This window comes from Crinia signifera, chromosome 1 (genome assembly GCF_055691185.1).
Source record: "Crinia signifera chromosome 1, ASM5569118v1, whole genome shotgun sequence".
NCBI classification, from domain to species: Eukaryota; Metazoa; Chordata; class Amphibia; order Anura; family Myobatrachidae; genus Crinia; species Crinia signifera.
In genome coordinates, this window is record NC_139217.1 from 332,350,529 (window position 1) to 332,365,134 (window position 14,606).

Sequence of the window (14,606 nt, forward strand, 5' to 3'; positions counted from 1 at the left end):
AAGGGATACATTGGCATAGACCCCTAGGTTTTGTAGCCAATCGGACAGAAATCTCATTAAAGGGGCGTGGTTGTAGTCAATAATATTAGGGAAGTTCTTGCCACCATTAAATTTGAGTTGCCAAAATTTCCTGAGGCTAACATGAGCTCTGCCATCTCGCCAGAGGAATGATCAAAACTATTTGTTTATCTTCCTTGGTGAGAAGAATAGGTAACGCCTGTAAGATATATAGAAGGCGGGGGGGGGGGGGAGATCATCATTTTAATAAGGGCTGCCCTACCTAAATATGAGAGAGTCATGTGTTTCCAGCCCCTTAGCTCCTCACTGATGGATTTGATGATCGGAGATACATTTATTCCATATAATAGAGCTGGATTCCTGGGTAGGAGAAAAATATCAGATAATTTTTCATAAATTATTGGATTCCTTTAAAAAGTGACATTTGTATTCTTTTTCTATGGAGGAACTGTCTGCTCATAGCAAATTTCATATCCTTATTTTTCAACGAGTATATAAATGGGTTCAGCATTGGAGTCACAATGCTATATAGGACAGAAATGAGTCGATCTTTGCCCAAACTATATGTAGCGGATGGTCTCCAATAGCTCGAAATTGCGCTTCCATAGTATAAAAATACTACAGTAAGATGAGATGCACAAGTAGAAAATGCTTTCTGTCTTCGTTCATTAGATTTCATCTTCATTATAGTCACAATAATGTATACATATGTGACAATTATGCACAGGAAGGGTACCCACCCAATGAAAATGCCAGTGAAGAGTAGCAATATTTCATTAACTGATGTATCATCGCAAGAAAGGGAAAGTAGTGGGGGGATGTCACAGAAAAAGTAATTGATCCTTATACCACAAAACTGCAGACAGAAAGTGCAAACTGTATGGATTACAGAATTCATCAAGCCGCTTAACCAAGATAAATAAGCCAAGTTTACACACATTTTATGATTCATCATATCTGTGTAACGGAGTGGGTGACATATGGCCAAAAATCTGTCATAAGACATCACACCAAGCAGAACACACTCGGTACCCACAAATGTCAAAAAGAAATAAAGCTGAGTTGCACAGGCACCAAACGAGATAGATTTTCTCTCCGCTAGAAGTATTTGCAACATTTTGGGCATAGTTGTTGAAGTATTACAAATGTCTATGAAGGATAAATTACCCAAAAAGAAGTACATTGGCGTATGTAGACTTTTATCCATTTGTGACACCAGAAGGATGGCTGTATTCCCTGCTAATGCCAGCATATAAATAAGAAGAAGCATAAGAAACATAAATGCTTTGAGTTTTGGGTGGTTTGACATACTTAATATGAGGAAATCTGTGGATTGTGTTACATTTACACTCATTGTGGATTGTAGCGGTTTGTAAAATTTCAATTACTTTTTATTTATAGCAGGTTAAACCATCACCACTGAAATAAAACCATTCCCATCATTGCATGAATTACCACAGCACTTTTTCATAGAACCTTTCTTTATTCACAGAAGGCTTCTTCTGTTTTCAATTTCATGATCTATTTTTTAAATTAAGAAAGAAGTAAGTTTACAAATGGTAGTTAATACGTCAACTGGATTTGACTGTTTTTTAAAAAACAAAATGCACAGCATATTTGAATATGTTTCCCCTTACAGTTATAAGCTTTCTGTATAGAAAATTGCATGTCTGAAGTTTTCTGTAAATTAAAAAATTTCTATATTGAAGCTGACCTAATTTTTTTTTTTGATTCCAGTATGTTTTACTTTTTTGTCATTATTTTAACCAACATCAACTGCAACCATTGAAATAAAAACAAAATAGTTTTAATAAGTTTGTGGTCTGGCATAATATTTAAAGAATATGATGTTTAAATATAGACAAGTTACACAGATTTATAATTGTTAATAAGTGAAATATTTCACCACCAAAAGTCTTCATGTAACATATTCTATGTACTAGGAAAAACAATACATATCCTTGCGTATATTGCAATCATTCAATGGATTTTACTTGACTACTGAATTGTTTGTTCAGTTTAGTTTTCATTGGACAGAGTAGCCAACCCAATCCAATTCATAGCTGTTTCTACTGTATATACCGCCTTACCATCAATAGGGCTCAATCACTTTATGTAGTCTGCAAGGTAGAGACATACCCACATAATAGTTTATATTTTTATCAGAAGTCAATTGAGGGGTTAGTTCGCTCTTGACTGGTTGTGTTTGAAAAATGTCAGTTAGAAGCTGGTTTGTTGGTTCTTTATCTCAATCCACTTTATCTGTCTTCAAGTCTCAGGACATAGACCCCTAAAGCCCCATACACATGTGGCGATTTAAGTCTATATTGCCAGGCATATGGTCACTGAGCGACCATATCCCCGTGTGTATGGGGCAACGGTTGCTAGGAGCGCACTCCTGCACCAGGCCCAGTACCGGTTCAGCATTCTCCTTCAGTGACTTTGTGATTTGGTCACTGAGCAATTTATCGCTGAGTGATATTAAGTCAAAATCGCTCAGTGACCAAATCACTCCATGTGTACGAAGCTTAAATCACAAATGTGTCTTTAGACATTATAGCACGAAATTGTTCTACCTAGAAGAAACCCACAAGAACACAAAGACAACATACAAACTTCACAAAATGTAGATAGGATCTTGGTTTAACTAGAACCCAAGACCCCAGTGCTGTAAGTAAGCACTGTTAACCCTAATGTACTACCCTAACTAACTCTATATGTTAACAGTTTCTATAAATAGGCAAGGTCGAGTAAAACCATAAAAACACAGTACAAAAAAAATAGTGCAGAACAAAACAAAAGTAACAAATGCATGAAACTGTGGCTGCCAATTGTTTCCAATACAAATATGTAAAAATATAGTAGATTCTGAGTGGTTGCCAATATCAACATCTTGTGAAATACTGTAGAACTTCCATCATAGTAAATTTCCCCCATAGACACCAATCTGCTTAAGATTAACCTGATAAGTGAATTTGTTAAGTATGAAGATATTGAAATCTAACAGTATATATTATACAGCTGGTATGCAGTCTACCATAAGCAGAAATTCAACATTAATGATATCGACAAGTTTAAAATGTCATAGGTTAGGCAGAAGGTTATGGTTAGGTCTAGTTATTTTGTTCTGTTTGTCTGTCTGTTTGTTTGTCATCAAACAAAAACTACTACAGTAGATGAATTTTGATCACATTTAAGCTATTGTGTAGCTCAGAGACCTAGAAAGAATCTGAGTTATGTATTACAGTACCGTATCTTAATGTGACATCGGACAGTGGAGCAATGAAGGAGAAAACAGACATTTTACACTTGGCACGTGTTCATTCCTCAACATGCATCCATGCAACCGAAGAATGCCATTTCTAACATTCAGAAAAATAAATATATTATAATATAAGGAAATAATGTCTGAAGCCCATTTTACATTTTGACAAATACATATTTCAATCTGTAAAAGCCTTCCATTCTTCCACTTACAATTCATGCTTCATATAGAACATTACAGTTTATATCTCCAGCGACTTTCTGTAATATTGACATGTCTGTAATGTTACGTTTCTGTACTGCAGTTATAATGTAAAAAAACAGTTGCACACATAGTGCTACAGTATTTTGAAGTTCTAATTTCAGATGATACACTAGTTATTATTTCCTGTATCAGGGCAGGTATTGTAAAAGTCATACTATGTAATAGTCTCTGAAGAAACACAGTCAGCCAGCATAAACATAGGAAACCTTGTGCTGTAATAAAGACTATACTGTAGGTCAACTATTTATATAAAATGGTAATCTAGCTCTTCTGTGTTGTGGGATTACAGGATGATCAGATGGGGATATCATTTAATTATTCTAATTTACAGTAGGTCTGACAGAACAAATGTATTTGTTATACAAATGTTCAACTGTACTTTAATTAATCCCTTTGCCATATTATCTTCTGAGGACTACAGTAAAAATACTAATTAGTATACTTTACAAATGTGCCTTCAATGGGGTCACCTTGTGGTCAGCCTGAGTTGTTCTTACCATTTGCAGGCCAGGTTAAACTCATAACATGGGCTTCTATGGAGTCACGCAGAAGCTCCCACAGAGCCTGCTGCTGATTGGCTGAGGGAAGAGTCTGTGACTAATGTCACTGGTGATAAAAAATAGATTATAGGAATAGAGTATTCAAGCTCTGTATATAAGCTAGACATGCTGGGGTAAAGTGTCTAAGAACTGTGTTTGACCTTTAAACCAAAACAATTCTCATCACAATCAGTCGAATGTAGATATTCCCAGCATCAGTTTTCAAGATTCACTAACAGTCAAGGTTTTTGTAATATCAATGCTTGAGTACATGTGACTAAAGGTGCGTACACACTGGGGCGATTTTGTGTAATATTGTGGGAAATATGGTCGCTGAGCGACCATATTGCCCGCAATGGGAGTGTGCACCGGCGATCTATCACCAGGTGCGCACTCCCGTTTTTGCCCCTGTAGGGATCGCTGGTCGCAGGAACATGCTCCTGCGACCAGCTGATTACCACTGCCGGGCTTACCCCGGCAGTTTCTTTTTCATCAGCGACCATCTCTGGACGCTGATGAACAGGAGACACAGAGCAATATATTGCTCAGAAATATATTGCTAGCAATATATTGCTGAGCAATACTGTATATCTCCCCTGTGTGTACGGGGCTTTAATCAGTACCTCAGTTATTTAGATTTAACCATTCATGCTGAAGACTGGATATCACTTCAACCTGCACTGTTAGTGTGCCTTGAGGACCAGTGTTTGGAATGTCTGGTCTAAGGGTCTATACAGTAGTACTTAAACCCAATGGTGTGCATACTAGTCAAATGTTGGGTCACATGATATAAGGTAATTAACCATCCAGTATTCCACTGAAAAATTCAGAAGAGCTATTTCATTAATACATACTAATATATACCCTGGGAAGTTATTAGCTTATTAATAATATACAGACTCTGATGGATATTGAAAAAAAAATAGTTTTGTGGATTGGATAATATTAGGTAATACATTGTGCATAAAAGAAGCCGAATTTCCTTTCAGGAATATACTAATGGCAGTAGTTGATATATTAAATAGTAATTGGCTAACACACTTATGCCCCTAATATAGTTCTGTATGTGAGATACAGGATATACACCAGAATTGGAATACATTGTGGATTAGAGTTAAAATTCTCTAATTGTTTATTAGATAACTACTGCATTGCCATCAGTCCAAGCAGAAAACATGTAGCACTACTACAATATTTAAGAGTTCTAGGAATCTTATGTATTACTACAGTAGTCTCTTTATGATATAATCTACTACATTTAAGAATGTTCTCAGAACATCCAATAGCTATTACTATTTGATTTGATATGGGAGTGATTACAAGACATTTTATTCTAAAATAAATACATATACTGGACATACCACTATAATTTTATTATTTTTGCACTTGATCACCATTCATATATTGTCACTGTTATACTTCACTGGCTTTTTAAAAGACCGAGTAAGTGTCAAGTTTTAATTGAACACTATGGGGGTATTCAAATGTTAGTTTGTTCCATTTTTCATGCCTTTTCTCCCTTTATTTCACATCTTTTATATGTGTGATATTCAATTCTTTCCCCATCTTTTAAAAGTTGACAGTTTTTTTAACATCTTTTATTTCACAGTCATTTTCAATGGGCTTCCTATTCAAATGTTTGGTGATAACTTTAGATAGTCGTCTATACTTGGTAATTTTCTCGTCATTTTATTCACCTTGGTATCGTGTGGTGATAAAAGTGTTATTTAAAAAAAATTATGTTTTAATTAATGAAATGTCCTGTTTTATAAGGAGTTAAGGATAAACTTGAACCCCCCCCCATAGAGTATATGTAAATCCCCCCCACATAGAGTGTAAGCACACCAGAAAAACATGTATGTGTCATTTGGTTGACCAAATTAAGGTCATCATTCATTAGGTCAGCCACTGAAGGTCAACGGGGCTTAGGTCGACATTTACAAAAGGTCAACATGGCTAAGGTTGTCAGCGTCAAAAGGTCCACAGTCAAAATGTTGGCATGGGTTTTTAACTTTTTTGTCCCTAATGTTGACACAGTCGACAACGAAAAAGTGCACTATGTGTGCTCGCCATGCTTCGGGCTCGGTGTCTCACTACGTTCTACAAAAATATTGTATTCTCCCTCAATGCTCTAATGGATGGTATGGCATAAAATACTGCCTTTTAACACATGTTGGCTCAGAAAAACTGTGAAAAACCCATGTTGTAATTTTGACTGTTGACTTTCCCATTGTTGACCTAATAATTGTGTTGACCTTTTCCATATGTCAAACTAAGCACTGCCGACCTTCAGTGGTTGACCCAATGCATGTCGACCTTAATAGCGTCAACCTAATGACTGTATACCAGCAAAACCTCCCCCCCCCCAACTGCTTCACACACAAGTTGCACAAGTGTGTGTGACAGACGGTTCACCCTGCTGGGTCAGTGGCAGCATGCTCCCGGGACAGCGCTGTGGCTCGTCTTCTCTCCTGTGGGCGGCAGACCTCATTGCATATACCCTGCTCTTTGTCTTCCTCAGTGGCTTCCTGAATGTGGCACCCACCTGCTAGCACATCTGCCTTTAAGAACCATGGTGCCGGACACAACAGGGTGTAGTCATGTGAGGGCCATGTGAATTAAATGGCATTTGCTTTAATCAAAAAATGGGAACAAATGGGTGTGAGATTAAAAAAGGGGAATAAAAGTGTGTGATAACAAGAAAACTACAACCAGGGCCGGCGCTACCCGCTCAGCACAGCCTGCAAAGCAGGTAGGCGCCGGCCCTTGAAGGCGCTTCCTGCTGTACTGTACAGTAGCTGCTGGCTGCCGCAGCCTGTGCCTGTAAAAATACAGGGTGCTGGACATGGGAGCGGAGGCATTTAATTCAATTTCGGCACCGGCCGCAGCACTCGGCCGTCTGTAGCCTGCCGCTTAACTGCCCGACTCCACGGCACGCTACGGAAGTCAGGAGACAGACAGAGAGGACACGCTGGGAGACACAGTCTGTGTGACTGTTTAACATGCTCAGCATGCCCCCATCCCCACACACACAGCGGGTATCTGCAGAGCAGCTGGTCGTTGGAGCCCTCCTCCCCACACACAGCGGGTTTCACACTGCACCCCCCTCCCCGCACAACATGCGTCCGCCCAACCCCACAGTGGCACCTGGCCTGCAGAGTTGCCGGTCGGCAGAGCCCTCCTCCCCACACAGCGGCCGTCATGCTGCAACCCCCTACCTGAAAAGCAGGAATCCTTCCGAACCCCGTCCCCGCAGAGTGAGCAGCCCACAGCACCTCCCCCACCCTCCTTACACAAACAGCGCAGGGCTGCAGAGCGGGAGGCCTGTGGAACCCCTGGAGCGTCGGACAAAAAGTGTGTGTGCTGTGGAGTGGATTATGGGGTAAGCCTGGGCACGCCGTAGCATTATACCCAGAATTGTGCGTGCTACGGGAGCCGGGCGGTGATCTACTGCTGGTGGGGGAGCCTGGAGACCAGCAGACTCTGTCCCCTGTCAGTGCATGGCCAGCACTTGGATGTGTTTGTGCCTGCTTGGCACTTTCTCCCCTCTATGGTGGTTATGAGCCCATGCACTGCACTACTGTGTCTGACACTGGGGGATGAGATGTAGGAGGAGAAGGAGGATGGACTCATCCCAGTCAGCCGAGGTCAGAAAAATAATGATGGATTATAAGGGGTGGGGGGAGAAATCATTCAATATATTATTGAAGGGATGGGGCTGATGGCGATAATTATTAAATGTACTTGATAAGGAGTGCCTTAATAAGCACAGGGCCTACCTGCTAACACACCAGTGACTATATAATAAATAATAAGCACAGAGCCTACCCTCAACCACCCCCTCCATTGCCACACCCACACCTGCCACTGCACCACATGCAGCACCCCCACATTCACCTGTCAAACACCACCCCCGCCCATCCCACACCCGCCCCTCCCCCACCCACGGCACACCAGGCTTTCCCCCATCCACAGCACGCCGACACCCATCCCCAAACCATATTTTATGCAATAAAGGTGTTCACAGGTTAAGGGGGCGGAGCCCCTTATGATGGTGTGAAGAGCGCCCGCAGGGCTCGATGAATCACCTAGTATATATATACACACACACACAGACACACAGGGAAGTTGACAGATTGCATGTTGTAACGATGAAAGGGGGCATTGGGTGGACAATACTCAGGGCATTATGCATAACTGTCACTACTCTGGCCATTATGCATACGCAGCGCTGCTCTGGGCATTATATAATAATAAGCACAGAGCCTACCCTCACCCACCAACATCATTGCCACACCCACCCACCACACCTGCCACTGCTCTACTCTGGCCATTATGTATAAGCGCTGCTATTGTTGGCATAAATGTGTATGCAGCGCTACTCTGGCCATTGCGTGTAAGCAGAACTAGCCCAGGCATTATGTGTAAGCAGCATTACTGTTTCCGTTATAAGCTGCACTTCTCTGTTTATTTTGTGTATGGGGCACTACTATAGGCATTCTGTGTATGGGGCATAATGTGTAAGCAGCATTATTGTGGGCATTATGTGTAACCTGCATTCCTCTAGTCTAGGCATTATGTATAAGCAACTGGTACTATGGGCATTATATGTAACCTGCATTACTCTGGGCATTATGTGTAAGTGGTAGTATTGTTGGCATTATGTGTAAGCAGCATTACTGTGGGCATTAGGTGTAACCTGCAGTACTCTGGGTATTATGTGTAGGTGGCAATACTGTGGCTTTAGGCGTGACCTGCATTACTTTTGGCCATTATGTGAAGTTTGGAAGAGAGGGCGCAAATTTAGAGTTTGCAGGGAGGCGCCGAACACCCTAGCACCGGCCCTGACTACAACAGATTAGGTTTCTAAAGAAAAAATATTTGAATAGCAAACCAGACCTTCACTTCAAAAGACATCAGATGTGTGAATTTGAAAGGTGTGAAAAATATTATGCACAAAAGTAAACATTTGAATACCCCCCCCTATGGGTCACTAAGGTATGTATTGCTGTAATGAATGTCATACTTTATATCAGTACCTTTAAGAAATACTTTCCTTTTTTTGTACAGTGTAGTATTTGCTACAGTATTTTATTCCTGGATGATCCCCCCCCAGTCTGAAACCTGATCCCTTTAGGAGGGGGTGGGCACTCAGGTAGTGGGCCCCCCAGAGACCCCCATACCCCAGTACCAGTCCAAGTCTGTCCCCTAAATATGCATAACATATATTACTGCTATATTATTTCATACTGCTATATTGTATATATTTAGGGGAGGATGAAAAATGTCTTCCATATGTGCAGACAATTTATTTTACTTCGGCTCAGATCTGTCTACTGTACTGTTCCTATTTTCATAAGGCCATTAAAGTTTCTCAAATACATCAAATTACTGTAAGTTCATCTGTTCCATGGCTATGCTTGGCTATGCTTGGAAATGTTAATACTAAATCTCAAAGCAGATTCATTAGTTTGAGCAGAATTTAGTTTTAACATCAATCAAATATTGTCCCTATAGTAAAGCTGGCACTGAGAGGATTGTTTTCACTGGTTAGCTGACAATATACCAATCATCATTTTCCATAGAACTAGTATGACTTTCTCCTACTGGCAGAAAACTTGGAGAGACTCTCAAACCGAGCCAAGATGCCTTAGGTTATTCCTGCTGCTAATATGTCCATAGGGGAAAGGAACAACTTAATTTTAAGCTCTACTCTTGCTCAGAGTTTACATAACACATTCTATCAGAATCATAAAAAAGTTCTGAAGGAACCAAAACTTTGCTTTATTTATTTAATCATGTCCTGTTTGCAAACTGAGTAATGTAGTTCAACACCCTGATTCTACGCAGCCTGGTCTTCATGGGGTCCAATCTCCTTGTATCTGGCAACAACCCCAACTTTTGAGTGCTGTGAAGTGGACCCCAGTTTCAAGTGTCTGAGTGTCAAGCCAAGTTCCTTGAGTCAGAGCACAAATTGAAATTCAGATTGTCGAGGGCTCTCAGTATCCACACCCTGGAGGGGGTCCTGAGTCTGTTTATCCCAAATCTGTCTATCAATTCCAAGGAGGGATGTATGCTTGTCGGTCCCAAGGAGGGACTTTTTTTCTGCTGGTGTCCCAGCCAGGGACTCCTGCCAATTTGTCCCAGTCAGGAATTTTTTCTTGACAGTCTCAGAGGGTTTGCCTTCACTCCAATCTATTGCCAGACTGAGTGCTACTCCACAGACCACCATTGTTCTGAGTGCTGTCTTATCTGTCTCCATTATTTTGAGTAATAATAATAATAATTTATTCTATAGCGCTCTTTCTCCAATAGGACTCAAGGCGCTTAACAGATAGAATGAATGTAATACAGTACAGAAACAATGAAGTACAGAAAAGCTTTTCATAAACAATACTTTAGGGAATGTGGCTCATCTGTCATCAGTTTGACTGCCATTAGTCTAATGGACCTTATATCCTTATATTAGAAAAAACAGAAAGGGGGGGGGGGTGAAAGGTAAGTAGGGAGGGGCGTGAAGGGTAAGGGACATGGAGGGGGAACCAAGCAAGGAAGGAAAAGATAAATCTGTGGTCAGAGAAGAACAGAAAGAGAAAGAAAAATAAGGATATAAATCAGAGGGTCATTTTGAGGTGGTAGGAGGGTAAATAACAGGATTAAGCTAGACCAGGAAAGGCCACATTGTAAAACCTGTATCATGGAGACCATATGATGTGAAACTTGTCAACCGTATTGAGACTGCATATGTTCTCTATTTTTAGATACAAACCAAACATGATTCAGAAGCACCTAAATTAAATTTATTTTGATTCCACAATGTAAATAATAAAATATGAATAAGGCTAGCCGCTAAAGCATTGACTTGTGTGCACACTGCATAGCCGTAATATTTACTCATATATACTGTAAGAACATATTTTTATCTGTGAAAGAGGGATTCCGTAAAATAATACCACTTTCAGGCATGCGACTTGGCATTTTAAATGCCGATCATATTGCCGGGTGCAGTTCACACTGAGCAGCAAATTACCAGGATAAAAATGTTAACTCAGTAATTTGCTGAATTACACATGTATTTCTTCAGTGTGGAAGGGACGAGAGGGGTATTTCCAAACTGACATCTAAATTGCCGTGTTAAAATAAAGTGGTCCAGCTGACTGCATGCAAAAGCAGACAGCATTTACCCTGCATGCAAAAAAAATTATGTATTTGCACCTCTTGAAATGTAACAGTTTTGCCAAGGTGCACAGATACTGTGATACTTTTTTCTTTGATCTCACCTCAGAATCAGGTCCAATATAAAAATCAAGGGTGAAATTTAATAGATTAGAGATTCAGAAAGTGAGAGATTTGGTAAGAAAGCTTTTTTTTAAATGTGGCAATCATTTACACAACAAAATCAAACTGGTTTTGCAGTGTAAATGATTGGCACTTTAAAAAAAATTGAGATTTCTTACCAAATCTCTCATCCTATTAAATTTCCCCCAAAGTGTTTTCAATCATTTTCTGTCATTGGATCATGTGATGCAAGACAGTTTTTTTGTAAGCAAAATATCTAAATATCTAAATTAAAATCTACTTAAGTTGTAAAAAAGTCTTATTTTATTTTTTAATAAATTGTTCTATATAAAATAATTGTTTAACAATAGCTTTTTTAACATCTTGATTTTTCAAAGTGTATATAATTGGGTTTAACATTGGAGTCACAACACTATACAGGACTGAGATTATTTTATCTTTATCTAAAAAATGCGTAGAAACTGGTCTAATATAATTAAAAATAGAAGTGCCATAGTATAAAATAACCACTATTACATGAGAGAGACAGGTGGAAAAGGCCTTTTTTCTTCCTTGAGTTGATCTAATTTTCAATATAGTCACAATAATATATATGTAAGTCACTATAATACATACAAAAGGTGTCCAAGCTATAACAATCCCAATAGTTTGTAACAACAGTTTATTGAGAAATGTATCATCACAGGCCAGAGATAACAGCGGGGGTATGTCACAAAAAAAATTATTAATCTCATTTGAGATGCAAAAATGTAAGCGAAAAGTAAAAATAGTATGTACCACAGAATTCAGAAAACCACAGAGCCAAGAGGCGCCTGCCAAAAGACGTGAACATTTTTGGTTCATTATAACAAAATATTGGAGAGGATTACATATGGCTACAAATCGGTCATAGGACATAATTCCAAGTAGAATACACTCTGTGCCAACAAATGCAAAAAACAAATATAGCTGAATCACACAGCCAACAAATGAGATTGTTTTCATTTTTACTAGGAGTATTTGCAACATTTTGGGCATGGTGGTTGAGGTATAACAAATATCCAAGAAAGACAAATTTGTCAAGAAAAAATACATTGGCTTTTGCAGACTCTTATCCAGTTGAGACACCAATATGATCGTGAGATTCCCCAGTAAAGCGACAGCATACATAAAAAGCAGTACACAAAATAGAAAGATTTTGAGGTCAGGACGATCTGATAATCCAAGTATAATAAAGTCGCTAAATATTGTCTGATTCATTCTCATTTTATACTGCTATGTTGGCTACAGCAGTTCTATGCAATTTGCAATCACAACAGATTTTTTATGTCAGTTCCACATTCCCTGCTGATGTTTAATGCTGAAAGGTAAAACGTATTTTTTTGTTATTTTGTTACAAAGCTTGCATGTCTTATCACTATAATGAATACACTTTTCATAAACAAAATCCCTGATAAAAGCCAGGATTCTCACCAGGGGTCATTCCCAGATGAAACCAAGATCAGAACCCCATTCACACTGCGCCTTTGACTCTAAAGGTGTCCATACACTAGTAAGATTTATCTGCAGATCTGGCTGGTTGGAACAAAAACCTGGTTATGGATGAATGACAGTTTGTCAGTTTCCCAGCATTTCCAAGCAAATGGTCAACTGTCATTTGCTCTCATCCATAACCAGGTTTTTGTTCCAACCAGACAGATCTGCAGATAAATCTGTGTGTGTATGGCCACCTTAACACTGTGCTATCTCATGGAGATATTTGTCATAGGGTCAACACTATGAAGGTTAACATACATTAGTTCAAAAAACTAAAAGTCAACAGGGCTTAGGTCAACACATGAAATAGGTCGACAGGGTCAGAAGGTCAACATAAGCTTTAGGTTGACAATGGGAAGGTCAACAGTCAATAGGTCGACATGTGTTTTTTACATGTTTTTGTCCGGAATTTCGACGTAAGTCGACATGGACATCGTGCATGACAGGCATCTCTGTGGTGCATTTTATTGTCTTATGAGAGACACAGTTTCAGATGTTTAACAGTAGAAGGACAATAATGCATTTTGGATTGCCAGAGAAACAGCCGATATATGTATCCTGCTATATTTAGAATGAATTCCAGATTTTACAAATTCTGAAAGATACTAATTCTGTAGTCTGTATTCTCACATTTGAATGTGTGATCCTTGTCTTAACAGTGCAAATACGATACTTGTAGATAATAGATATTGTATTATATTAGATCTCTGTCTGGTGTGCAGAGAGGGTACTCTAGCTGTTGGGAGTATTGTTGATTAGGCTTGCAAATCTGCCCAATTGAGAATACGTGCTTTGATGAGCATATAGGCCCTTATTCTGGTTGGTGCAGTAATATCCGCGTGCGTTCGTGCCGCCGATGTTTTGTGTCTGCGCATGTGCAGAGGCGTCTCTGCGCATGTGCGAGCGGGACGCACGGCCACATTCCGCATGAAATGTGTACACTACGAACAGGGGGTGGAGAGGGGTGTGAAGGGCTGTTTGGGCTCATTACCATATGTTTACACCCCGCGTTTCATGGGAGTTCCCATGCAAACGCTGGGCGTACGTATGGTAATGCGGTCGTGACGCACGTGTAGGGAGCGGACATATGACATTGCCGGATGTCAGCTGCCCGCCCAGATCCCTGCTTTTGCACGGAGAAATGCCCGTGTGGTCTGAGGTTGCGGGAGCTGCCTGGCCACTCGGTCCTGCATTCGATGGTCTGCGACCATCGAATGATGGGGGAGGTTCCCTGAGATGGAGGAGGTGTATTCATGAGAAATACACGTGCGGTCCGTTCGGACAGCTTCTTACCGCGTTCGGACGGAGTTGGCGATCCGTATGGAAGGCGGCGTTTAGGACGCACGGTGCTGGCCGCATATTCGGATCCGGCCGCACTGATCAGAATAAGGACCATAGTTACAGAACACAATGGGAGCTATATCTTGTCATTTGGGAGGCGCAAGCAAGTTGAATGCCAATTGGCCATTCAGAATAATGCAAAACATAGACTCTGATTTTGTTTAATACTGTGATGCATAGTATTGAATTGGCAAAGTATGAGACGCATTATTCCCCTCGGGTGGGGCAATTGATTTATCCTGTTTTATCTGACTAAAACAAAAGATCTTGAGAAAAGATACTTTGACTTGAAATGTTTACGCAACTGATATGAATATTCCCAACAGTTCAAGGTAACAGATGCATTGCCTGACAGCTATCATATT

At 40.0% G+C, this 14,606-nt stretch overlaps 2 protein-coding genes across 2 annotated transcripts; both read right to left on the bottom strand.

Moving 5' to 3' along the window:
* Positions 1-415: 415 nt before the first annotated feature.
* Positions 416-1,372, bottom strand: LOC146080032 (olfactory receptor 5V1-like). The gene has a single exon (XM_083186830.1). It carries the CDS (start codon positions 1,370-1,372, stop codon positions 416-418), a length of 957 nt encoding a protein of 318 aa, XP_083042956.1.
* A 10,316-nt stretch (positions 1,373-11,688) lies between these two features.
* LOC146080035 (olfactory receptor 5V1-like) lies at positions 11,689-12,630 on the bottom strand. Its single transcript, XM_083186844.1, has one exon. It carries the CDS (start codon positions 12,628-12,630, stop codon positions 11,689-11,691), a length of 942 nt encoding a protein of 313 aa, XP_083042970.1.
* Between the last annotated feature and the right edge of the window lie 1,976 nt (positions 12,631-14,606).